The 26,276-nt window shown below is 51.7% G+C and overlaps 5 protein-coding genes across 5 annotated transcripts; 2 read left to right on the top strand and 3 right to left on the bottom strand.

Moving 5' to 3' along the window:
* Positions 1 to 1,310: 1,310 nt before the first annotated feature.
* CTRU02_201531 (chromosome segregation protein) lies at positions 1,311 to 4,383 on the top strand (the record flags this gene model as incomplete). The annotated part of the gene is made up of 3 exons (XM_070203875.1): positions 1,311 to 1,380; positions 1,450 to 3,685; positions 3,756 to 4,383. 3 exons carry the CDS (start codon positions 1,311 to 1,313, stop codon positions 4,381 to 4,383), a joined length of 2,934 nt encoding a protein of 977 aa, XP_070062457.1.
* A 2,091-nt stretch (positions 4,384 to 6,474) lies between these two features.
* On the bottom strand, positions 6,475 to 8,484 carry CTRU02_201530 (uncharacterized protein; the record flags this gene model as incomplete). Its single annotated transcript, XM_036728996.1, has 2 exons — positions 6,475 to 8,337; positions 8,413 to 8,484. The coding sequence occupies 2 exons, from the start codon at positions 8,482 to 8,484 to the stop codon at positions 6,475 to 6,477; spliced, it is 1,935 nt and encodes a 644-aa protein (XP_036579147.1).
* Positions 8,485 to 18,030: 9,546 nt separating this feature from the next.
* CTRU02_201529 (hemolysin-iii channel protein) lies at positions 18,031 to 19,492 on the top strand (the record flags this gene model as incomplete). Its single annotated transcript, XM_036728994.1, has 7 exons — positions 18,031 to 18,168; positions 18,274 to 18,338; positions 18,394 to 18,455; positions 18,516 to 18,681; positions 18,797 to 19,193; positions 19,278 to 19,346; positions 19,412 to 19,492. 7 exons carry the CDS (start codon positions 18,031 to 18,033, stop codon positions 19,490 to 19,492), a joined length of 978 nt encoding a protein of 325 aa, XP_036579145.1.
* Positions 19,493 to 19,834: 342 nt separating this feature from the next.
* On the bottom strand, positions 19,835 to 21,001 carry CTRU02_201528 (zinc alcohol dehydrogenase; the record flags this gene model as incomplete). Its single annotated transcript, XM_036728993.1, has 1 exon — positions 19,835 to 21,001. One exon carries the CDS (start codon positions 20,999 to 21,001, stop codon positions 19,835 to 19,837), a length of 1,167 nt encoding a protein of 388 aa, XP_036579144.1.
* Positions 21,002 to 21,808: 807 nt separating this feature from the next.
* Positions 21,809 to 26,059, bottom strand: CTRU02_201527 (cullin binding protein; the record flags this gene model as incomplete). Its single annotated transcript, XM_036728992.1, has 4 exons — positions 21,809 to 22,276; positions 22,327 to 22,665; positions 22,714 to 25,741; positions 25,818 to 26,059. 4 exons carry the CDS (start codon positions 26,057 to 26,059, stop codon positions 21,809 to 21,811), a joined length of 4,077 nt encoding a protein of 1,358 aa, XP_036579143.1.
* Between the last annotated feature and the right edge of the window lie 217 nt (positions 26,060 to 26,276).

Here is a 26,276-nt window from a genome sequence, read left to right as displayed (position 1 = left end):
GGCGTGAAAAAACACGGAGGCTGTTGTGTTTGACAACTCACAGCGAAACCTGCAATCAGCTCAGTTGAGAAGGTCTAGAGTACCCATTCACGGCAGCGAGGCAAGCTGCAGGCCAGATAGCCCCAAAGAAGTGCGAGTCGGAGTGGGATTGAGTGGAAGCGGGAGGGGGCAAGTGACAAGGTCCCCAGCGCAAATGTAACCAGGCCAGGCAAAGACGTAGGTGACAGAAGCTAGAAAGATGGACGCTGGTGGTGTGGTCTTTACTCCGGACTGTCTGTTTGTACGTATGTCGTGTCAAATATTCGGATTTGCCCATGCGCTTTTACAGCGTCATACTGTACGAGGGCTCCAAAGGGTCTCTTATGGTGGTGCAACTAGTAAAAAGGCGTGGAGGAAAACTTGAATGCTGATCCCATCAGTCAGTGCAGGGCCAGGCTGTATGGTCAAGGGGGATGGGGTGGAGGTAGTGGTTTTTTTTTAGGGGGGAAAGAAAATGCAGCAAGTACCTGCAGCAGGAACCAACAGTTCATGAGCTCCCCGATGCGCTTTTTCCCTCGTTGCAGGACTTTGCCCCACCTGATATGACCAGCTGATCGAGGAAAACCCGCACTAATATTGCTCCGTAAACCGATCCCCAAAATATTGCTGTGGCGTCATTGTCAGCAGCACCGACTCACAGCTCCGATCAAGCCCCACTACCGGCGCCGGCGCGGCTCGAATTTAACGGGAAGGCTGCTTGACGGTCAGGAAGCCTGACGAGCAAATTACAGTAACTTTCTTATTGCTAACAAGTATACCGTATATAAATCTAATGTATATATTAGAGCTGATGTTACAATGGATAAACTTGACGGGCTAAGTTGGGTCTCGTTGAAAGCTCTTTCGTATTTTTTTCTCTTTATCTAACAATACGAGTGGGTTTCACTTTCAACATAGATAGTAACAAGTAGGTAATCTTCCCAAAATTACTAGATTCTCATTCCTGACATATTCTTCAGCAAGCTCGGTCTTAATTATCCTCAAGCACCAACAGAACCATCTTCATTCTTCCGTCTCTCAGCACGGGCCAACTCTACTGGCTCCATAATTTTTCCGACCAAGAGAGCGCTTACAGTACTGCCTCTCTCCCATCATCAGCCAATGACAGTTACCCCCACAGTACCTTCCCTTTTTTCCTGGAAGCTCTTAGTGGCCTCGTCCCCCACAGCAACACAACCCATCCCAAAAAGTTCAACGCAGGCAGAATCCGCGACAAACATTCTTCCAAAACACCGCCCTTACACCGTTACGACGCTGCGAACTCTGTCAAGATGGCCTCCCAAATGGGCACCATCGCCCAGCTGCTGGACGCTACTCTAGACCCCAGCACTCACAAGAAAGGTACAGCTACCACCGTTGCCTGATACCCCGCCAAGTTTGTTTGCATGCTAATAAACAAATGAAATATAGCCGAGAATGCCCTCAAGGCAGAGCAAACCAAGCCCCAATACTCGCTTCACCTGCTTAATATCGTTGCATCAGAACCGCTTCCTCTCAAGACCCGTTTGGCTGCCGCTCTGGCTTTCAAGAACTTCATTCGCTCCAACTACGTTGACGCAGATGGAAACTACAAGCTCCCCGCCGAGGAGGTGCAAACCATCAAGTCTCAGCTTATTGGGCTGATGATTTCCTGCCCACCAACCATCCAGACTCAACTTGGCGATGCCATCAGCATCATCGCCGATTCTGACTTCTGGGAGCGCTGGCAAACTCTGACCCAGGAGCTTGTCGAGAAGTTTTCCCCCGTGGACCCAAAGATCAACATCGGCGTCCTTGAGGTCGCCCACTCCATTTTCGTCCGCTGGCGACCCCTCTTCAGAACAGACGAGCTGTACACAGAAATCAACCACGTCATCAGCACGTTTGCGCAGCCTTTTGTTCGTCTCCTTGTGCAAACTGACGAGCAGATTACCAAGAACGCCCAGAACAAAGATGCTCTCAAGAGCTGGTTTGAGGCTCTGAGCCTTATGATCAAAATCTTCTACGATCTCTCATCGCACGACATGCCCCCGATCTTCGAGGAACATCTAGCTTCCATCTCTGAGCTTCTGCACAAGTATCTCAACTACTCGAACCCGATCCTCGAAACCGACGATGATACTGAAGCTAGCGTCGTTGACACCGTAAAGGCCGATATTTGCGAGGCTTTGGAACTTTACACGCTCAAGTATGATGAGGACTTTAGCAAGTACACTGAGCCTTTCATTACCAATGCTTGGAATCTTCTCTCTAGCATCGGATCAGAGACCAAGTACGACTTGCTGGTCAGCAAGGCCCTGCACTTCCTGACCGCTGTTGCCGGCACATCTCAGCATTCTGGCGTGTTTGCAAACGAAGACGTCCTGGGCCAGGTGGTTGAGAAGGTCATTCTGCCCAACGTCGCGTTACGTGAATCCGATCTCGAGCTCTTCGAGGACGAGCCAATTGAGTTCATTCGTCGCGACTTGGAAGGTTCTGATACTGACTCTAGGCGGCGTTCCGCCACTGATTTCTTGCGTAGGCTGCAGGAGAAGTACGAACAGCTTGTCACTGGAGTTGTCTACAAGTATATCAACCACTACTTGGAGCAGGGCAAGACCGACTGGAAAGCGAAGGATACGGCCGTCTACCTCTTCATCTCCGTCGCCGCTAAGGGTTCAGTCACAGCTGCTCAAGGTGTCAAGACAGTCAACTCTCTTGTTAACGTAGTCGACTTTTTCGAGCAGCACATTGCATCGGATCTGATGGCTAGCGGAGGGGTGGAGCCTATCTCTAAAGTCGACGCCATCAAGTACCTGCACACTTTCCGCAGCCAACTGACCAAGGAACAATGGAAGGTGGCTTTCCCTCCGCTGATCCAGAACCTGGCATCAGATAACTACGTCGTTTATTCTTACGCTGCCATTGCGGTCGAACGCCTTCTCTTCCTGAGTGATGATTCGGGCAAGGCGATGTTCCCTCGTGAGGATATCCAGCCTTTCGCAAAGGACCTGCTTGATCACTTGTTCAAGCTGATCGAGAAAGAGAAGACCCCTGCCAAGCTGCAGGAGAATGAGTTCTTGATGAGATGCGTTATGAGGATTCTAATTGTCCTCAAGGATGGAGCGGCTCCTCTCGTGGAAGGTATTTTGACGCATTTGGTCGCTATCACCAACATAATTAAGCAGAACCCGAGCAACCCCCGCTTCTACTACTATCACTTTGAGGCCATGGGTGCACTAGTCAGATACTGCTCCTCAACGCACGCGGCTATTTTCAACCAGCGTCTGTGGGAGCCATTTAACCAAATTCTTGTCGAGGATGTCTCTGGTAAGTACAACCGTTTGAAACCGTTTCCATGGGATTCTGCTGATCCTTGTGTAGAATTCTTGCAGTACATTTTCCAGATTCTGGCGCAACTCCTGGAGTCAAGCCCCCCGGATGCCATTTCCGAGAACTATAAGGCCTTCTTGTCTCCTCTGCTTGAGCCGACTCTGTGGGACACCAAGGGCAACGTTCCAGCCTGCACCAGACTTTTGTCGGCCGTTATCCCGGCCACTGCCGCATACATCGTCTCGGAGAACAAGCTGGAGCAAATTCTTGGCATTTTCCAACGTCTTCTTAGTTTCAAGAAGTACCATCTGTACGCTTTTGACATCTTGGAGGCAGTTGTCAAGGCATTCGAGCCGTAAGTTCCTTCAGTCTAGTAGATTTGCCCGTCACGAAAATCAGAACAAAAAACGCTGACCAATGCGCAGTACGGTGGTTGACAATTACTTTGGCACCATCCTGAATCTTATATTCGCCAAGCTGCAAGGCAACCCGCCTGATTCGCTCAAGCTGCGCTTTGCTCGATTCTTCCATCTCGTCTCTGCCCGCCTTGAGGCTGGTTTCGGAGCTGATTACTTCATGCAGCATGCTGAGAAGATTCAGGAGGGTATTTTTGCCAAGGTGTACCCGTCGTTTGTCTTGGCTGAGACAGAGAAGCTGGCACGACCTGTTGATCGCAAGCTTGCAGTAGTCTCTTTGACAAAGGTTCTCTGCGATTCGCAGGCTTTCGCACAGAAGTTTGCCAAGGGATGGGCCAACACTTGCAAGATCCTTCTTGCGTTGCTGGTGAACCCTCCGGTCGTATCTGCTGGTCTGGGTGACGAGCTTATCGCCGAAGCTGACGTTGACGACATCGGTTTCGGACTGTCATATACGGCACTGAACACTTGCAAGCCTATTGCACGTGACGACTATCCCGAGGTCACTGCCGTGGCACCGTGGGTCAGTGCCTACATCAGCTCCGCGAACCAGCGCCACAATGGTGCTATCTCTAACTTCATCACCACGCGTCTCACACCTGAGCAGCAACAAGCGCTGCAGGTGTACCTGCAATAGGAGAGGTTACCTGATGGCAAAATGGGCCTGCCGGACGATTGCGCGTTCTCAATGGGCAGTTGGAAGAAATTCCATAGGGCGTGAGTGAACTTGGCGAATACTGAAGGGTGGAACAAAAGGCGTGGGACAGCGTCGTCAACTAGGAAAATGGAAGGGTTGCGGATGGGGAAACTCCCTTATTAAGAAAGTAATCAGGCGTACGCGGTGGAGGAACATCAACAAACACGGCTAGACAGATCGTTGGATGCAGGACTAGAACAGGCTCGAGTGGAGGGCGGGTTATAGCTGTCAGGCCTGTCTAGAAGCATGATTATATCAAGATAGTGTCGACAGACACACGCATGACTGACAAGCGTCATTCCTTCTCAGGTAGTGAGAAGACAAAAAAAGCAAAGCATTTCATTTTGAGCCATCTTGATATTGCTGTTTCTACTTTTTGCGTTGCCCGGCGACACAGTGACTCCTGTCTCTGTGAGTTTTTGCCTGAGTATTGTGCGTTTAGATGCATGATAGACGGTGAGCAACCCTGTGCTATCAACTAGCAAGACCAAAAAGAATACCTAGACGCCTAAACCTGTCTTGGAGGCTCTTGAAGCCCTAGCTAATTGCGAAAACACGTCATAAGAAAAGTGACATTCGGCACCTGCCGCTCACTCTCCGCCCGGGGCCCCCCCTTCCCTACCGCCTCACACCGCTCCGATCCGGACCCATGACCCGATATTCCTGGCCTTGTCCTCTGTCTTCAACCCACCCACCGCCTCAGCGCAGATCAGCATGTGCACATATAACACCCTGGAGGTGACTATTTGAGTCCCTGTCATCGGCGCCTCCGAGGGTAGGAGGCGAGACCCTTTCATCATGCCCTTGCTTGCTATCCAGAGAGAGAGGGGGGGGGAAAAAAAAAATAAAAAGTTCCTTGCGCCGATATTAGTCCGCGTGGCGACGACCACAGAGTGTCGTCCGGGTAAGAGATTTTTTCCACAGGCGTATGATTGGACGTGGGCCTTTGAAGAATGGATATCTAGACCGGGGGAGAGAAGGACCCTTTTCTTACGCTATGTTTACTGGAGAAGGGAACATTGAAAAAGACAGGGACGAGATCCTCGTCATACACCCCCCTTCCCCCCAATCTCTACCAACAAACAAGCGGACAAGGTCCGAGGCTGATGGAAAAGACGTAATAGTGGAAACGATGAGAACAAGGCTGTTTGTTGAATGAGGCAAACTACGGTGTCGATCTGTAGCAATCCAGGGTCGTGGGTTCCTCGGGAACAGGTGGAATTATAGCGGATGGTAATGATCTTGGGGGGCCACCTAGGCGGGACGCGACTGTAGTGTAGCAGCTGACCGCCTTCCAATGCCAAGAGCTTCACTTTCAGGGTACTGATTCTACCGGGTCTGCATGGGACATGAGCCTTGGTTCTCCGGCCGGTTGCCAAGCATCCAAATGTTGTGAGGTCTACCAAGGTTTTTGATGTGATAATATTTCATTAGCTTTTCATCAAGTGTGTATCATCCACTCTTCTCAGCTCTACTAAAACGTATCTATATGTTCATCTGAACGCGTAAAAATCTTCAAGAAAAAAAAGACCAGTTCATCTAGCATCCCTCAGAGTTGCTGCAATGCGCTCACCAATGTTGTCCACTAGATTGGAACCCGTTGAAAAAGGGAATGATTTGAAACCGTACCAGAGACATCTCACAAGCGTGACCTGTGTTCTGGGTAAAAAGTCTGCCAACACTCCGCCTCTCCTTCCTCCACTCCTACTTGACAATGCTCCTTCCACCATGAACCTCTACCCCTTACAAGAAGTATATATATGAAAGGTCCGACTGCGAAAACAATGCAATAAACAAGAACGGATATCAAACGCCAGGTTCCTAGACCATGAGCCTAGATCATTAGTCGTTATGAGATGCAAACAGTGGTATCGTCAGATCAAAAATCGTACAACATATTTGTCAACTATGTTGCGGTGTGAATGTGTCGGGTGTGGTGGTGACAGTAAAGGTGGGTGAGTCGGGTTTGGTTGGAGTCGAAATGAGTCGAAAAGAAGAGGGGTGATTCGACCGGATTATCGGCCGGTGAGGCTATATTAAGCCCCCGTCGGAAAAGCCAACGCTGTTCCGCCACCCGCAACGTCGGTCTTGATCATCTCTTTCGAGGTCACGAGGCCGCGGAGGGACGCCTCTAGCGTTCAAAGTACCTCTGGGTACCTGTGATGGACTTGGGTCTAACTCGCTGCTTCCGCAACTGCTCCCGATGCTCGTGTTGGTCTGGACGAGAAGTAAGCTGCTGGTGCTGGAGAGACGCTTGGTGAACTCGGTGAAGCTGAGTCGCTTGGTGCTGGAGCTGGACATACGCTTATCCCCGTTGGCTCGAAAGTCGCCGTCTTCGGATATCTTACCGGATGATGAGGTTGGCACATCAAGCCGTTCTTGGCCCATGGGCTGAGGTTGGCTGTATGTCCTCTGCATCGCACTCGGCCGCATTCTCGAATGCGCCGTGTGTGGTCGCACAGGCGCCTGCAATGGAACGCTGAAGTTGGCTGGTGAGCTCCTCATCACTGGTGACCGGGGTGACATGAGATCGTCAGGCCGGTTGGCAAGGAATTCGAGGGCGCGTTGCGCATTCGGAGGGATCAACGTATGTCTATTACCGTTGACCTCCGCCTCATGAGCGTACTCGTCTTGCTCTTCCTCACGGTAGTCTTCCTCGTCATCGTCGTCGTCATCGTCATCGTCGCCTTCCTCATCCTCGGATGAATCTTCATCCACGTCAAAAGCACTCTGCATGGCAGCCCTCTCAGCTTCCGCGGCGTTCACCTGATGATGTCGTCTTTCATCTGCCTCCCGCATCAAAGCATCAAACCGAGCCAGGGACGTCAGCTTTTCCTCGCCCGGAACCTCGCGCTCAGACCCAGGGATGCATCTTAAATGGAATGCTCTGTCAAGGATCGTTTCTCGTGGCCCAGGTGGCGAGCTGGAGTCGGCTCCAGGGAAAGGTTGGGGGCCGCCAGAGCTTACACTGCCGCGCCCGCGAATGGGAGAGCTGACGGTTGACGATCTCCCCTGGGCTGCTGTCCAGCCTTCAATAAACTCACTCTGCTGGTAGTCGCTCATGGTTGTAATTGGAGACGGGATATCGGTAGGAAGGACAGTGGTGTATTTGTTTGGATCGGGAGCCGGGAAGCCCAGATGTGCCGGGTGATGAATGCTTGTGGGCGACGAGACGTCACTGCGCTTGGAGCGCAAGCTTGGAGAATCCGAGCCCAATGTTACAGGTCGTTCCCTGCTTGAGTAGGTCTGAGATGAGTTCTTGTGCTGAAGAGTGGAACGGGAATTCGGGTTCCCGCTTGACGGGCGGGGGAAGAAATCGGGCATCTCTCGGGGCCGCTGCTGTTGGGGAGAAAATGGGTTGGTGAAGGAAGGAGATGCTGGGCTCTCTTCCGGGCTCATGGGAAGCTTCCTTGAGATGATGAAGCGGGCCCATTCGTGGAGGCTGATATGGTGGTCATCGGGAGGCGTCCGGAACCATAAGGTGGTAGCAGTAGATTCCTTGCTGGAAATCAAGCCGGCAGCCCTACTCGACCGGCGCTTCTTCTCCTTGTCGTTGATGGTGACAACAAGGGTAGGCAAGACTGGACCTTGCTTGCGGTGGGCGAGCATCTGCACCTGGCAATCGATAACAGAGCTAACCGGGTATTGATAAGAAGGTTCCCAATCGTCCTGCAAGTTCAGGTGGCTTAGGTTTTGGCCAGAGAACTCGGTCGTGTTGAGCCTTACCTTTGACTTGAAGATGGAGATGTAGTAGTCGTCGGTCGCGATAGGTTTCAGCGGAACTTTGGGGGTAACAGCTCCATTGGTACGGGCCGTTGCGTTGGTCTGGGGAAGTGTAGGACTTGCTACGCCTTCTCTTTGGATGTGGCGGCTACCAACCACGACATATCGCGGCTGAGGCGAGAGGTGTCAGTAGCAAAAACAAGACGGAGAGTCAGACGAGATGAGCAATATGGACCGTCTTCTTACCTTCCAGACTGCGCGGCCCAGAATTTGACCCCGTTCAGGAGGGATCAAAAGAACTCCCTCGCAGGTTTCCATGACGATGCAGTGGTCCTGTCAAGGTAGCGTATAGTGAGCGGTATGAAGGGGCACCGTGGCCCTACAAAGAGGAAAAACAACAACAGGGTGTCAAGCCAAGTGGATGATTAAAGAGGCATCCTGAGCGGAGGACTTGTGGGTGAGAGCGAAGAGGAGGATGTATAACGAGAGGGGCAGCGACGGCGCATGCAGCAAAAGAAGAAACAATAGTCGAAAATGGTTTGTCGGTGTTCTCGGTTCCTGCACAAAGGGACCAATCCGTATTACTCCCAGATAACCCCAGCGCCCCTGGCTTGCGCGTGGATAACAACGTTCGCGTTGGAACGAAGAATGGATGGCTTGGAAGAAGAAGAAGAAAAGAGGCAGAATGGTGTAGGACAGGTATCGGTAGGTAAAGGATATGAAGGAGGGGTGCGTCGCCAGCAATGGAGGGGTGGGTGAAGGATAAAAAGGTCACTAATGTAAGGTGAGGTATTCGTATGGCAAGCTAGTCACAGTCAGTGCTGCCGCCTGCCTCACGTATTAGTATGGATAAGGTACGTAGTTAGGATCCGCAGGGTACTGGACGTAGTAGGGAAGGGTAAGGTGAGGGAAAAGGCCAGCGGTGAGAGAGTGAGGGAGAGGCAGAGACAGAGGTACAAGGGAGTATGAAGGATGCCTACGGAATGTTCTGCCGGAGGGGATCAGAATCTTTTTGTTTAAAATTGTCGTTAATAATGGCGAATGAAGTGGATATATCTGGGGGTGGTTGATTACGATTACTGCAGACCGGGACAGTCCACAACCCGCAATGACATGGAGTCGCGGACATGCTAGGAGATAACAAGAGAGGCGAGAAAACGGAGCACATAAAGAAGAAGGGCACCGTCCAGGAACAGATGAACTATGTCAGTAGGCGAGATTAAGCCAAACACCTGGGAGTACTCGGTCAACTACGTACTCGCAGCAATCGCAAACACCGGCTACAGCAGAGTGTATACAATAGAAAGGTACCTTATGAACCCCTCCAAGGTGCATTCGCCGCGCTGGACTTGGGAGGGGGGCAATGTTTGAAGGGGCAGGGGCCCCCAAGACCTAGAAGCAGGGAAGAGAGAAAAAAAAAAAAAAAGGCTTTGAAGACCCTAGGATAAGAGGAAAGGACGAGAAGGAACGAACGGTACCTGCGCGGAACTACGACGGCAAGTGCAACCCACAACTACCGGGGTCAGGGAAAGAACAAATGCGCTAAGAAAAGGTGACCCCTGCCACTCCTGCTTCCAGTACCTTTTTGCATCTTGGGGCACCTTGACTGGCATTTTTCTGCTGTCCAATGGACGAAGGCATTGAAGCGGAAATGGGCTTCAAGGAGATATCTCACGGCGTAAAAATGGAGACTGCGGAAGAGACAAGAGGCGGTACGTACCGCTCCTTCAACCCATCACTCTACCTTGCCGGCATCGTGCCTCAACATCTGGGCTGCCCCCTGGATGAACAGAATTGCGTCCAGGGGCAAGCGCTCCAAACGCCGGCGTGAGAGAAGAAGAGATGGTGGGAGAGGTGAAGAGTTAAAAATAAAAATAAAAACCAAAAAGATGATGACTTGAGAAGGAGACGTACTGCAAGAGTGATGGCATTTAGGGTGTAATCTATGTATAGAAGATACACCCGAGTAAACAGCACCTAGCATGTACCTGTCTACATACTATACGTATATAGCAAAAATCATCAAAAGACTTGATTTCGCCAGTGACAACCCACAAGCCCAGAGCAGCGACATAGGACGACGTACTCCGTACCTTCTGTCGATAAGTGGCAGCTCCGCAAGGGCCGTGTCGTGACGCTTCCGCTGGATGGGGCGGAAACAGTCGAAAACTTCCATCGCTAAAGGAGAAACATGCCAGCCACGCTAGCCCTGCCTTGGGCCTTGCCGTCCCATGCAATGCCCTGGATCCATCCTCTCCCCCCTTTCCCCCCTGGCCGTCAATCAACCACCCACGGCTAGTTATCCATTTTCTTTCTGCAAACAGCGCCAATCTTGTCTGAAAACGGCGAGCAGGAGCCCTTCTCCACGATCCAGCCGATGAAATGTCTTGCTGACAGTCTTCAAACCCAATTCTTTGACTCTCTTTCAAACTCTTCGACCATTCTTCGACAAAAAAGAAAGAAAGCAAAAAAAAAATTTCTTTCCGTTCTTTGGCTTTTCTCCGTCGTCTGCGAGTGCCGTCTCTGAGACAGATTTTTTGCGCCATGCACGTTGTTGGTCCCGACGCCAGGACGGATGGCATTCGCCCCATGATGTCGTATACAGCACCATACCCCCCAATGAATCGACATGTCCGAGCCAGCTAGGACTTTGGGGCTACCAGATCATAGCTGACTATTTCAGGCAACGTCCGGCGTAGTGTTTCAGGACTGCTTTCCCATGCTATGTGTTATGCAAAACGAGACAAGCGCACTTCGACTTCGTGGAGCGGAACACATTCCCTGGGTTCTACGAAATGTCACTGCATTTAGACCAAGAACCTGGATTGGGAGCTGAAAATGCTTCACCGCACCATCGGTAGCTATTTACTGCCGCTGTGGTGTTGCTGGAGCCTATGTCTTTTGCACAGCGGTGGAATCTCCGGCACTTGTGGAGTTGTACTCGACCCGTCTCCTCGCTAGGCTTTGCCCTTGGGACGGCCTTGAATACCTGCAGATTGGGATGCCTTCACTAACTAACAAACTCAAACTTGTCTTCACCTTGCCCGCAGATACCCAAGACCCTGTCCCGTTTTCCAAGTCCTCCCGCGTTTCTGAACAGCGGCACGAGCGATACTCCCACCGTCACGGGTAGCACAAGTTCAGTGTTGTACCAGGTTTAATCCCCCCTCAACTATGCCTTTACCAGACGACATTCCACTTTGGTTCGCGAATCGTATTGCACCAGTGGAAATGGCGAGCTCAATTTCTGATGTTGTATACTTGCTACCCAATCTCACGAGAAGCCTCTCGGCCCCAACTCGCCTCCTGCGACATCCTTTTTCTTTTGCGTCCTGGTGCCCCTCCACTACAACACGACATCACTGGCGGATCACGGTCTGCGACTACGGAGTACTACGTACTAGTAGTACTTCTACCGACTGGGAATAGGAAAGAGGCAAACAACTGGGTCCTTGGAGGCTACTATAGTACTTGTCAGTTGACGGGAGCGGAAGCCGTTGTCACGGACATTGCCATGCCCTCAAATCGTTCGACGAGAAACCCCATACGTGCGCCTCCACCGCTACTTCATCTCAAGACATCACTATCGAACCATGCTGGATCAACCGGGCATCTTCCCCTCGCCCTCCCTCTTACCCGCCACGACAGCACCCTTTGCACGTTGTGCTTCGCTTTGCCTTCACCAATGATAACTCGCTGCGAACTTTGCGGATCTGAGGGACCGAACCGTCCCTTCTCAGTCTCCACCCTTCATCCACACATTCCGTTGCGCCCCCCCCCCCCCCCCCTCCATTATCACCCCAGACCTTGCTGTATGTAGTGCCTGCAGTCGACAGTGCCCTCGAAAGGTCCGGTCCAGCTCCAGCTCCAGCACGTCCACATTTTCTTGGTCGAAGCTGCAGTCGGGCGGGCGCTCTCAGATATGCACCTCATGCAGGTAGTGAGTGCATGGCATGGCATAGCATGACATCGCGTTGCATCGCATTCCATCGACGCTCACTATTGACCAAGCTAAAGCCCATGTGGCCTCTCTGACATTCAGTCCGGCCGGGCGCGATGCAGTACTGCCTGGCCTAACCAGTAGTCATCGTGTCACCCACCGTCATTGACTAACACAATACGGCTGGTCGAAATTTGGAAGTGCCTGGTCTAGTCCAACCCGTTCCTTGCTCCGCTGGTTCGCCAGCTAGTAGTATACATACTTCGCCATGATTCTGCACTATTGCGGAGATCACAATGCATGCAGCTACCAAGACCTCCGAGGACCCATCTATTGTGCCTTGCCCTGAAATCCGCGCCTCCTGAGCTAGACCTGCCCATGCCGCTCGTACCTGGCATAGCTTGGCCTGTCGGGTAAAAAATCACAGGTCATGTGCGGAACTGAGCAAGGGCTCTCAGCACTCAAATCCCCAAGATGGTGTCGACATGTTTGCTCATTGCACAAAGTTCCGGCAATCAGCTGCGGGCCAACTCCTTCTTTGGACAAGTCCTTGTAGCCGACAATCAGTGAAAATGCCCTCGGAAGGCACAACCGAGTCGGACTCGACCATGTGCTCTCCCAAGGCGCCCCCTGTCCCCCGGCAGTTGTCCTATCAATGGATCAAACTGGTTGCTCCGGTCACCTAGTTGCCATCCTTCCTTCTCATCTCGGCTCCCATCTGAACGAATACGTACGCCGTATCTCTCACGGGTCCCCTTTAGCAACGGTAGCGACCCTCTCCTAAGTATCACGCTTATTACGGATCAAACGCATGCAATATCTCTGCCGCACCTAACGTATGCGCCCCCTGGCCCAACGTCGCCAATCTCGCAGGGCAAACAGAGCAGAAGCAACTGGGATCAGGGGTGATGACAAACGGGTTTAAGGAGCGGACAAAGCACCCCAATCCGGGGCCGGATGACGGACCTGGCGTCAACGGTATTTTGCTGACGCCAGAGCAACTCGCCTATTCCCTTCGGAGGAATATACTCTGTAACTCTCAAAGCATCCTCTTTTTTCTTTTCTTTTCTTTTTCTTCTAGTTTGCAGTGCCCTTGTACGCCAGCTTCCCGCCATTTATCCTGAGTATACGACTTCTTGAATGTGGCATACGCTGCCGTTTTAGGACCAAAGATTTCGAAATCCACATGCCTTGGTCCATGTCAAACAGGCAAGAACATGTACGCATTCAGTTGACGAGAACGGTGCGCCTTAGATTTCCGTGCTTCTTGACGATGCCGTCTTCCTTTTGGGCAGTGCTCCCCTGATGAAGGAGCACGTTTTCTCCCTAATCCCTTTCTGAAATGTGGCGTATCAACCTTAGGACGGTTTGAATATCCACTGTAGGGATGAGGCAAATAAAGGAATGGGCTGCTGAAAGCCAAGACCGACCTCGTTCAAGCCTGATCGTCATTCCCTGTGGAAGCGGTACCCCCACACTCCTAAAGCTGTTCGCTTTCTTTTTCCTCTCGTGGCTAAGCCAGCTGAGTAACTTGTCAATCGCGTGGCCAAGCGGATAGCACCTACAAAGCCACAACCTCGGACGAGAAAAACGAGAAAAACGCCATCACGGCTTACTACTAGTTATGTAGAGAGACCCATAGTTCGCCCGTCTCGTTTCTCCTGCCAAGCGCATGGCCAACATGGAAATGCTTAAGTGGCTTACAACGTACACCAATGGCTTTCTTCGAAAACTCGACATCTTAGGCTCCTTCCTGATACAACGAAGTTCATCGGCCTTCCCTCTGCGGCCGCCATTGCTGCATGAAATGACCACGCCTACAGAGAGAGCTGTTTGGATGATCGCCCAGCGACAAGCACACCCTCTTTGACCGCACGGACATGTCTTGCCTCAGCATGAAATGAGTCCGTTCTCATCATCCGGATACTGCACCCGCCTAACCACGGCCGATGTTGGCCGTCCCCGTCTTTGTTGGCATTGCAAATACCTCGCACATCCGCAAGTGTGACTTGAATGAGTTCTAACGGTCTTTTCCGCCGCCGTCATCATTGTGTATGTCACATCCCCTGCTCTTGAGCACAAACCGCTTTTCTTAGCGGCAACCCAAACTACAGTAACATCGGACACATCGTATTTCATTCCAATTGTTACTAGTAGGAAGCAGAGGTCTTGACTCGCACACCGGGGATAAACAAGGCAACTGTAGACGTTGGCCCTCTTCCATCACACAAATGATCCATCTCCCCTCTATTTGAGTTTTCAGACAACGAAAATATCTCAATAGGAAACTTCGCCCCTAGATAACTACGCAGCTGCTGGTCGTGCTGGCTGGTCCGACTTGAGGTTACACTTGTTCAGGAAAAGAAACAAAGAAAGAAAAAGGGTATAGGACGCCATCCCAGCTATTCGGGTTATATCCCGTTCTGGAGGTGAGGAATGTCAGCCAAAGCATTGACTTCAGACCAAGACCAAGACCACCTCCGGCTGCAGAAGGCAGATCAGCAAGGTTGCTTTACGCAAAGTCCACCCCTCGCCTCGTGCCTGAAATTGATCCTCCCGGAGAGAGGGTCTTGGGGGCAGGGTCACATCTCCACCCCCCCAACCGAAGGTTGATCGCGAGGTTTGAGGTTGCAGTCTTCTTCAATGAGCTAATTGCCTACTCGCCCCACGGGCAACCTTTTCCCATGGAGAAAAACCCTGCATATAGGCATCTCTGGCTCGTCGTTAATCAAAATCCCAGAAACCCGGAGTTGGTCAGGCCTGGGTGGTAGGCAACTTGAGTCGCTCAACAATTGATGATGGTGCAGGCTAGCCCCAATAGCGAGTCAGGCGAGCGACGTCGGGGGCGGGCAACCCACGTAATGCATTAGTAGATCAGTTCATCCAGCCCCCGCTGACCGTCCTTACTTCCATCGGTGGGCGGCACACCGTGAGACCGGGGATATGTCTTCAGAGCGCTCTCAGATCCGGAGCTAATTCTAGGGCTGTCTGAGTCGATTTTGAAGTCGGCCCAGCTGGTGCTAGCGATATGTGCCGGCCATGAGCTTTTTGCCCTTTCGATCGCGCACTAATTGTTCAGTTTACCAGAGGCACTTGTCTCTTCCGCCCTCCCTCTTAGGCGTCGGTAGTTTTTTTCTTAGTTTTGATCTTTAAGGCCGAATCTACCAAGGCGTATTATGATGAGGATGGCCCCAATCCGAAAGCATGGTACTTCCGCCCCATTACTGAGTTGTGATTGAGGTCAGCCCTTGCATGATAGCGATTCAGGACGCAAGAATTGGCGGAGCAATGGGTATAGAACGAAGTTAGAAGAGCGAAAGTCTGTATTCTCGGGTATTGAGGTCAACTTGAAGGTCCTAATCTGAGTTCGTGCCACTCACAAAAGCGGCGTGCCAAGCCAAAAGGGAGGCGCCTATATTGAGACCTCGAAACATTCTCAAGGGCTTCCCGAAAGCAGACAATGACCTCAGCGACACAAATGTATGACGGTAGTATTCCTTACTCTTCGAGGTTCCTCCGCTTCGGGGTCCACAAATGCCTAATTCGAGCATTCCTAGGTCTTATATGCAATGTGGTAGTTTGTGGCTGTCTGTGTCTTTTTTTTTTTTTTTTTTCTTCTTTTTTTTTGCATTAACCCGCAATCTATAAGGCTGCAGCGGTCTCTGAAGCATGTTTGTTACCAACGACTCTTGTCTCAGCCTCTGCCCGGCAGTTGATGTGCTGTATTGCGGAAAACGACAAAGACGCACATCAGTTGAGTTCGTCTTACGGACGAAACTTTTTTCTTCTTCTCTCGCTCGAAGCGTTCCGAGGTTGTGGCTGTGTTTCCTCCCTTGTGTGACACATCTTAATGTTGGTGATTCACGGTTTGTTTGCGACAGAGTCTTCCTTGACAGAAGAACCCGAGGTAGGTGATATGTTTCAGAAGCCCGGTCGTAGCTTACGAGGCCTCTTTTTTTGCCAGCAACCGGAGGAGACGGTGGCTCTCCGTATGCGGAATTAATGTGTTTGTTTCAAAAGTCGCCGCTTCTAGGGTTCTTCTACGTCGTTCTCAATCAACAGCAGGTGGCGGCCTGGGCAACGTTATACTACATACACTTGGACAAGGCTCTAGGGCAGATCGAAGCGGCAAAGGAAGGTTTGGTGTGCGGCATGTGATCTTCTAACTCGGCACATGGCTGATTTGTCAAGACAACCCCAGGAGGTGAGCGATCTCTCATTCCTGAGCTGGAAGCCGCAAGCAGTGTACTTGACGAGGCTACGATTGTTTCATGCGAGGTGACGATGAAGTCCCGACAAGACTGTGTTCATCACGAAGCAAATATGGAAACAAACCTTGGGGTTTCTTTCTATGTTTCCCCAACAATCGGAGTTGCTGAAACTTGAAAGCCCACCAAGCCACTTGACTAGTTGTCTTTAATACGCAAGTAGGGATAAAGCAGACAAGCCAGTCCATAACGCTTCTACAAACGACTTAAGCAGTAAACATTGTCATGGCCTACGCTAACTACCTTAGGTAGAGAAGAAGAAGAAAAAAAACACTTGGGGGGGGCCTACATCTTAAAAAGCTTGATTTGCGATTTCGCCTTTCACTTATTGACAGTTGTAGATGGCTTCACTGTCCTACCATGGCTATGGGAACTTGGAGGTAGCAATTTTCATAAAGCTAGGGTATTATGAGTGGCTGTAGATGCTTTCAAGCCAACGAAAGATGATTGTAACGGCCGTCGGGGCAATATTTCGTTTACTAAGGGTATACATACGACTTTTGCATCAACAACCTTGTTTCCCATTTGCTCTTAGTCACTCGCCGCCACGGCCATGAAGGAAGCAGCTGAATTGTGAGGTCGTTTTCTGTGCTTTCTGCTACCAGTCATCCTTCGAAGCGACCGTGGGAGCTTTGCTGGAGCGTCTTACTGTGTGATCTGCACGGTTGACTTGGACGAAGAGAAGATTCTCTAAAGCTTTCAGAATGATTACAACTAATCCTGTTCCGCAATCATGTACGACAATGCTACGCGACTTCATTGCCGTGCAGCCAAGTAGTCGAATTGAGCCTTTGACACAAAAAAAGCTGACGGGATCAATCCTTTAGCACCTCAGACACATGCATTTTCGCATATTGGGTCGGTGCAAATCTCCCACTCTCACCTGTTCGCTTGAACGGCTCACGCTGGTAGTCTGATCAAGAATGTTTCGTTTCAACACCGTTAAAGTTCTAGAAGCAACGGTCTCTCCCGCACGAGGGTCCTTCCCTGCATCCCATCAAATGCTCGGTGACCACGTTCCGGCCCGTACTCAACTAGCGCTCCTTCGCCTCTTTACCCACCTCCCTCCGCCGTCCCCTCTGCGGTGCGGTATTCGCGCACTATTGCATTATTCATGGGTCTGCGTCAGTGCATCGTTACAATTAGCCCGTGGTCAGATGCGACGACGACACACCGGATCGGCGCGCTTCCGGCGCGGGTTTCGAGTTAGTGGGCTGCGGCGACTGCGGCGGCAAACGAGAAACAGAGAAGGACTTTTCGATCATTCTGACTCGGGTGTGAGAAGCGTCGTTTTTTTTTCCCTTTCTGTGATGTGGTAGGTGGTCATTTCCAAGCCTTGTTATCGTCTATCTGTTTTCATACCATGAATCGTGCCTGAGGGATGGGAACTTAGTTTGACTCTGAGTGCCTTGATTTTGTGGATGACTTTTAGGTTATCCCTTGGTTATCAGCTTTGAGTTGTGTTTGCTGGTCGCTGAAGTCGTCTCGGCGCCGGGAGTTTGTGACTACTTCCGAGGAGAGACGGGCCGTTGAGTTGTGGGTTCACCACAGAGATCGTCTTCTTTGCGATCCGTAAAGTTTTAACGGAGCGGACAATCCTGTCCTTGCAGGCCTAGTACAGAACAGTTTTGACGTCTTCCCATATCTCTCCTCGCAATGGCAGCTCTTCTTTCGACGTCCGCTATGAGGCGGGGGTTGCGTTCAGTTGTTGAGAGTGAGGGTTCCGCGAAGAAGTTGGGGAGCTGGGGAAGTCATGATGAGGTGGTCAAGGTAGAGAGGAGCCCACCTCTACTTGTGTGGGAGGACCTTCGTGAGTCTCATCCTCTAGCATAAACTTGTGTGGTCAGAGTTGCTGATGTTGTGTTTAGCTGAGTGGCAACAGTGAGCTTGCCAGTATAGCAACACGAGAACCAACTATTAACGATCAGCAGATGTGGAAGTGAACATATGAAGACAGGCTATCGGTTAGTAATGTGTAACACAACCTACCTCTCAGACATTAACTATGGAGTGCCATAGGAAGGCGTGCTTTTCGATCTGGGAATGCTTAAGGAGTTGGACGTACGTTCACAATGAAACAGGTAAGTCAGCCTGAAGACCAAATCCATATCAAGAAGTTCAGAGTCTAAGACGAAAAACAGTCAACATTTATTCGCATATCATCGGAGCAGTTCTCTTCATTCTCATGCCCGCTTTTGTTTTCAGTGATGGCCTTCCGCCAAGATGGTCCATTGCTTCAACATCAGACGTCGTCGTATGCAGTATCTACGCCCTGGGGGTAACCATATGCTTCGTCCTCTCTACTGCGTAAGTTGGTGTCATTCTTGTGCTTGGCTGAACCCCAGTTCATAACTGCCCCTCACGTGGGCCACGCACGTCATATCTAGTATCTCTGCAGAAGACGTTACTTACATACGCGTAGCTTCCACACCTTCATGTCCCATAGCGAAGCCTACTACCTTGCCGGCATAAAAGCAGACTTTCACGGAGTTCTAGCCCTGATGTGGAGCTCAACTGCGCCCCTTGCACACTACACTTTCCCCTGTTCACCCCTCACCCGAGATGCCTACGTCCTTGTGACTGGATTCCTGGCCGTTCTTTGTGCGGCAGCAACGGCAAGACCGAATCTTGGTGCTGTGCATCTGGGGCATCACCGCGCTGCGCTTTTTGCGACGTTTGGCGTTGCAGCTTTTGTAATGCCCATCGGGCATGGAGTTCTAGTGTTTGGGATAGAGGAGGAGTGGGCGAGGGTTGGTGGGGAGTGGGTTGTCGTTACTGCTGCATGTAACGCTGCTGCAGTGTTGGTGTATTCGGCAAAGGTAAGTTGCTTTCTCTAGTCACAAGGGCTCGAGGTGGCCTGAAGAAAGTGTCTTGATGACAGTGCGTACTGACAAAATGCTAAGTTCCCTGAACTGTGGTTTCCAAAAACTTTTGACTTGTTTGGAGCCAGTCACCAGATCATGCACATCATGGTAGGTTGGGCATGACTGAGAGAACCTAAAGAGGGAACACGCAAGAACTGACTGTATCTTTACAGGTTTTGGCTGCTGCGCTTGCGTACGCAAAGGCAGTTGTCGTGTCCTTTGATTACAGAAACAGACAGGGGCTTTCTTGCTAGACTGGCCTACGGAATAGCCATGTGTAGACAGCAACATGTATGGAAGCTTGAATGCTTCGCGAAAAGGGGTTTATACTGACTTTGAGGCTTTGTATGAAAAGCAATATAATCTAGAGATCGGCAAGACGATATTAAAAAGAAGGTGGTTATACATGGATATAGCGCTTAGAATATACCCTCAACTGAGTTGTATACTTGGCTGTTGAGATTGTGATTCCATTACCTATTTCCTCTATCTTGATATATGCGATGGATTTCCGTAACTCTTGAATATGCAGATAAACAACAAAATTACGCTAAAAGATGCGGAGAAACATGTTACACCACGTCGATTCTTAGACGTCACTCTCCATCAACCTTCACAACGATCTTTCCTCTTGCTCGCCCGCTCCCAACCACATCGTACCCATCGACAGCCTCTTCGAAACCCAACTCCCTGTCAACGACGACCTTCACCCTCCCGTCAGCTAGCATACCCATGACCTCCTCCATCAATTCCCTCTCTGGATTCATCATCGATGTTCCGATCCACCGCCGCCCCGTACCGCCCAGCCACGGCGAGGAAGGCCATAGAGCGTTCATCTGCATCGTCCATACTGCCTTCATAAACCCGCCGTAGGTCTGGCTGAGCGGCTTGATCCCGACGGCTGCGTAGACGCCCTCTGGGACGAGGTAAGATGCGCAGTTAGCGTAGACGTCCTGCACGCCGATACAGTCCACCACCGCATCAAACATCTTCCCCTCCCTTCCGAACTTCTCCTTCAGAGCGTTTGAAACCTGCGGAGAGGCGGTGTAATCGACGACCTCGTCCACGCGCAGGCCCTTGACCATTTCCGCGTTCCTTCCGGAGCATACAGCGACTACGTAACCCTCGTCGCCGACAATGTCCCTGATCGCCTGCACTGCGAACGTCCCGATGCCTCCGCTCGCCCCGTTCACAAGCACCCTGTCACCCTTCTTCAGGTTTGCAGAACGGATAGTCATGAGGGCCGTGCAACCTGCCGTGAACGCACAACTCGCGTCCCGGAGGGACAAGTGCGCCGGCACGGGAACTACATACCGGGCAGGGAGGACGACGTGTTCTGCCAGAGCGCCGGTCCCAGTCGGCCAGCCGATGGAGACGGGTATGAACGCCGCAACACGGTCGCCCTTTTTAAAACGAGGCCGCTTTACAACGCTCGAAGAGATGCTCTGTTCTCCGGCGCTGGGTTCAGAACCAGGAGTCCACACGTCCGCTACGGTCCCGCTTAGATCCAACTCCGGGACTGCGGTCTTCGTGCGTGCCATGGCGGGGATCATTGTGATGTAGAGGTGCCCCGCCGGATTCAGTGCAGCGTAGGCAACTTTGATGAGGAGCCATTCTTTTCCCCCTTCACGGTCCGGGATGGACTTTGTCTTGGAGAGGTAGAGAGACGAGGGGGGGAGCGTTGGTGCTGGCCGAGAGGTGAGGGAGAGAACGGAGCGGGGGTTGCCGCGGGATGCGAAGGTCCAGGCACGAGAAGTTGCCATTTTTGCGGGATAATTATACAGCGATTCTTCGATATTTACTTGATAGGAAAAAAAAAAAGAGTCGGATCTGATGAAGGGCCGCCGTCGTATGTTTGATTCAATTGAACTCGTCTAAGGAGTTGTATTAGGCGCCGGCAAGATGCTAGGTTTCACGTGTTCCTAGTGAAATTAACCAGTGCAATATAATCGGAATGAATATATATATATGTAATACTGTTAAATGATAAACTATAATCACAGCGAATCCGAGACAATCTTGTCTTTTTAAACCCTTTTACTGTCACAGGAATGTTGCTAAGGCTGTCAGTTATGATGGCTCATCATGGTTCAGCATAACGCCTAAGCGTGACCCTCCCCACATTAAGTGGCTTACATGACGTCCAACGGTAACACACCCTGGACGCCACGAATACAAGACATCAAACCTGTCATCTTTTCATGCGCCTCAATTCCGATACCAGCCAAATAGGAAAACAAAATAAAATCGGCATGACCTGGGCCTTGGCTGTCAGCTCGTTACGCTAGCTTGCCCGGTACAGTACGCCAAGGTTCACGACCTGCATATGCCACTGGTTCAGAGGCTATGGGGAATGGGCAAGACGGGATGCCTGATCAGCCCTTTGATTCATGACGAAAGCAGAAACGATTTCAGCTCATAAAGAGCTTGCGTGTCCAGATTTAGGCAGACAAGACACATTCGAAATGAATCAATTTTTTGAAATCCGAGAGTATGCATTGCTTTGGTTCCTGCCGCTCCATTTACAATAACGCCAGAAGATATTCATCCCGGCCAGGAACTTCTACTGCTTACAAGGCCCGGTTTTCCTTGCTTTCCTCACGCAGGCTTCTAAGCGATGCTTGGAATTCCTTGTTCACCCACTCCCAGTACGCGCTCCAGACCTGGCTCGCACCGCCGGCGCCGGCGTTGGCGACCGCCTTGCCGGAGCCCGTCTTGTTGCTCTTGAGTCTGTCTCCAAGAAGGAGCGTCACACGCAGGACGCTCTTATTGGCCTCTTCCTGCTTCTCTACATCTTGCTTCACAGCACCGTCCTTCAACTTGGTCGACAGAATGGCGCGGTAAGCCTCCGCAATAGTATCTAGTCGTCGAGCTGTCTCGTCGGGATCGAGTACGATGAGCTTGGATACCATGAGGTTGCAGAGACTGCGGATGTCGTTGTCATCTTTGAGACCTGCGACAACGCGATCGTAGAAGTCGATGTTGTTGATTCTTGAGAAAGCGGTCTCCATGAGAGCGTAAAGAGTTTCGTATGCGCTCTGCATCAAGGGTTAGCTCAAGTCTACCCACAGCATGGGCTTACACCTACCTTGCGGACTTCAAGGCCATCATCCACCATATGTTTGAAGGGGCCCATCATGACTTCGCGAATCAACTGTGGCTTGATCACTGACTCAGCCAATACGAACGGCATCAGTTCACCAAGGTGAGGGAGAATTAGATCGGGCTTGTTGTGAGCCGCCGAGTTCAATGTCGACATAGCCAGGCGACGATTGTCCATCTCCGTGTCCTGAAGCATGACGAGAAGCATGTCAACAAGAACGTTCTTGAGCATGGCATCAAAAGCCTCGTCGCTGTCAGGCAGGGTATATCGAACAGCCTGCACAGCCATTCCGCGGATGTCCGGGTTTTGATCTCTCAGAAGGGACTTCAAGATGTTAGTATCAACTCAATACGTTTTGGTTTGGTCACTTGCCTGCAGTTGGGGCATGAAAGTCTGAGAATCGATGATGGTCAGTCGACCGACACACTCTGCGCAGACCACACGGTTATCGGGAATGGTGGAGGCCGAGAGGAGATGTTGCCAAATCGGTGCGGCAAACTTGGAAACCTCTGCAGACAGAACGGTGACCTGCTGCAAGATCTCCTTGATCGACTGAATGAGCAAGTATTGCGTGTTGCCACCCTTCTGCATGGTATCTAGAATCACTGGGAGATACTGGGACACATTGCCCGAGCCCGCGCGACCCAGAGCCACCGCAGCCGAAATCGAAACCTTGTCAGGTTCTTCGTGGAACTGCTTCAGGAACAGGTCAGGTTGAAGAGGCGAGTTGGGTCCAAGCCGGAGACCGGCCTCACCGAGCACTGCCAGAGCCAAACTGATTCTGGCATCATCTCTCTTCTGCGTGCTGTTCTGCAGCTCAGAGATAAAGCTCTCAATCGTCACGCCAGCAGAATTTCCACTGGCGACGAGAAGCGCGCCAATGACTTTGCCAACTACAACGGGGTCGCCTTCAATACTGACTTCCTTAAGTATTCCCTGCATCAAAGACTGTCCAGAACCGCTCTCGCCAACCTTTGTAACTAGAATCAAGATCTGGTCCAGGACGATGCTGGCATAACTAGACTTCAGAAGACTGCAGATTGTGGCAGTGATTGAATCGTTAACCACGAGGTTCGCGTTCTCTTCCACCAAAGTTGCGAGAACAAGTAGTGCCGGGGCCAGGAGGTGGGTATCATGATTGCTAATGACAGGCACCAATGCTGAGACGAGGCCCTGGATAGTGTCCGCGTCGAGCTGACCCTTGGAAGTAGGCGACACGACCAAATGTTTCAAAGCCTGGATGCTTGAGCCACGAAGAGACCGGTTCGCCTTCCGTAGCTGGCCTGCTAGCTCCAGGGCAACCTCCCGGATCCATGCTGTCTCCAGTTGGCCACTGCTAGTGCTGAAAGCAGCAACGTTGTCCACGGCTCTAACGGCGGCAAGTCTGGTGGTCTCGTTCTTGAGTCTGTCGAGGAGTGCCCCAAGTGCAGCTTGGCGTTTGTCTGCGGCAATCAAGCCAGCACCATCTGCACCAGACGTCCGGGACAAAAGGACACCCAAAGCATGTATACCGCGCTGCTTGACCTCAGCGTCAGCGTCAGTTGCGGTAATCCGATCTATAATAGTATCGAAGAGCTTCTGCAGCTCGCCCTTGAACTTCTGTGCCGTCATCTTAGAGCGAGGGGGTGTGATAGCCTTCACCAACTCCTCAATCGTACCAATAGCTTCGCTGGAGATCTTGTAGAATCGGTCGTTAGCCGCGGCAACTACGCCGGCCACAATCTTGGTCAGGTATGGCTGAAGGAGACTTGAAGAGTGAGTCTTGGCAATGTCGCTGGTGAGCTTCAGGGCAGCAACACGTAAGGTGCTAGGTGTGGCGGATGCATTACCACCAGAAGCAGCCAGTGACGAGGAAAGCGCAGAAGCTCCGGTGGGCTTGATGGACTCGATGATAGGACCAATAGCGTCGTTGAAGTAGTCGGACAGACCACCCCGCTGAACCGTAATGATATCGTCCAAGAGGTTGATTATGGCCTGCTTCGTAGGGATGACCTTGCCCTTGAGCAGCTTCGTGGATGCCTTGACGATAGTGGGCGTGAAACGAGCCAAGTCTGCGCGGGGCCCTGTGGAGGGGATTCTCTCAAGAGTGGGAGAAGTAAGACCAGTCGCAACATGGGCGGCCAATGAACCGCCACCACTGCTCTGACGCCTACGCTTGCGGCTGATGGGGATCAAGCTCGGGGCCTCGGGCTCTTGGTCGTCGAGTGAGAGGTCGGCGGGATAGAGACCCTCGCCCGTCTTGCGAATAAGGAGAGACAGGCAGGATATAATTTCCAAACGAACGTTCTCCTCCCTCTCGTCAAATCTCTTGACAAGGGTGGGGCCAGCCTGACTGTAAAGCACGCCGTTCTCTAGCAGATCACCGCTTCCGCGGGTTGAGATGAGAGTGTAAAGAGCCTTCGCGGCACATCGGCGGACCTTCCAGCTTGCGTCGTCATCGTCATCGAACCCAGCATCATCGTCGAACTCATCGTCGGCGTCTTCATCCTCTTCATCCTCATCAACTTCCATGTCCTCATCGTCGTCACCCATGGCGTAATTGGGGTCGTACTTCAGATATCTGAGACAAGCCTTGATAGTGTCATCGGTGAATGGGCGCATTTCCGTAGGGCAAGCTGCCAGGAACGCCTCGAGAGCCACGAGAGCAGACTCGCGCACATCGTTAAACTCCAAACCGACGTCGTCTCCGTCGCTGATCTCCTCCAGGTGCTTCTCCAGCTCACTTTCGCTGAGAGCCTGCAGGATGAAGGGCACCAGCGTGCTCAGATAAGTACCGAAACGTGTAGGAATTGACCTTGCCAATGACCCCGTAATGGAAATGTAGAGACGGCGCGTGACTGGCGATATATCGGCCTTACCGAGGTCGTTGGCCATACGCTGAACCATCTGGCTCAGTAAATCGTCTGACAAGTGAATAGCGAGAATGGATATCGCGACGACGGCCCTCTTCTTTACAACCGAAGACGTCTTGTCGTTCTCCAACAGGCTGATAACGGCATCTTGCATCGCCTCAACCTCGAGGGGCGAGAGCATAACACCGAAGCACCGGACAACCTCGATCAAAATGTCAACCGACTCAGCGCTCAGGTCCTTGTCAACCTTCAGAAGACCCTGAGGGACAGGCGGCAGCTGGATGTTGTTCGACTGGGCCTGCGCGGGGGCCTTGCCACCGGGTCCCAGAAGTCGCGGGATCAGGACCCGACTGACAGCGTTGTAGGCCTCCTGGACCTCCTTGCTGGGCGGCAGGCCCGGCGTGGGCTTCGGCAGGGCGATGATGACGGCACGCAGCGCGAGTGACGGAACAGCGTTATCAACAGAGTTTTTGAGCTTGATAGCTGAGAGCTTCTCGATCATCGGGGCGATGATGGGCGTCGGGACTTTCGTGACGAGGGGTCCGAGGCTGTTTTGTCACAAGAGGGAGACGATTAGCTTTTGAAAATCGGAGAAATCGCCATGGGGACGGGAGCAAAACATACCATTTGATAGCCAGATTCTGCACCTCTCCATTCTGGTCGTCTAGCGTCTTGATGATACTATCAACCGTCCGCGCGGCAACATTATAGTCGTGATGCAGGAAGTCGGGCTTGCCGTTAGCAAGAACCTGAAGGAGATCATTGAGCGACATGAACCGGAAGTCCGGGTCCGCATCGCCCAGCTTCTGCACGAGCTGGATGACTGTCTGCGGCGTGGGATTCGCGGGTACGCTTGAGGAAGCCATTTTGACGTTTAATTGATGGCTGACTGCGGGAGAGAAGGAAGATGGCGGAGGTCGGAAGGTGGCGTGTTAGCGGGACGCGGTGGCTCTGACCATGCAGAGGAAGTAGGAAGTTTCGACCGACCCGCGAAGTCTGTAGTGTGAAATTGAAAAAGGTGTTGAATGGGGATTGAGTTGTTGTAGTGTTCGCAGCACGACAACAAAGACCCTCGTTGAAGAG

Source organism: Colletotrichum truncatum (assembly GCF_014235925.2).
Source record: "Colletotrichum truncatum strain CMES1059 chromosome Unknown Contig_0001, whole genome shotgun sequence".
In the NCBI taxonomy this organism is placed as follows: domain Eukaryota; kingdom Fungi; phylum Ascomycota; class Sordariomycetes; order Glomerellales; family Glomerellaceae; genus Colletotrichum; species Colletotrichum truncatum.
The sequence above is the reverse complement of the archived record's forward strand: the minus strand, read 5'-3'. Positions and strand labels throughout refer to the sequence as shown.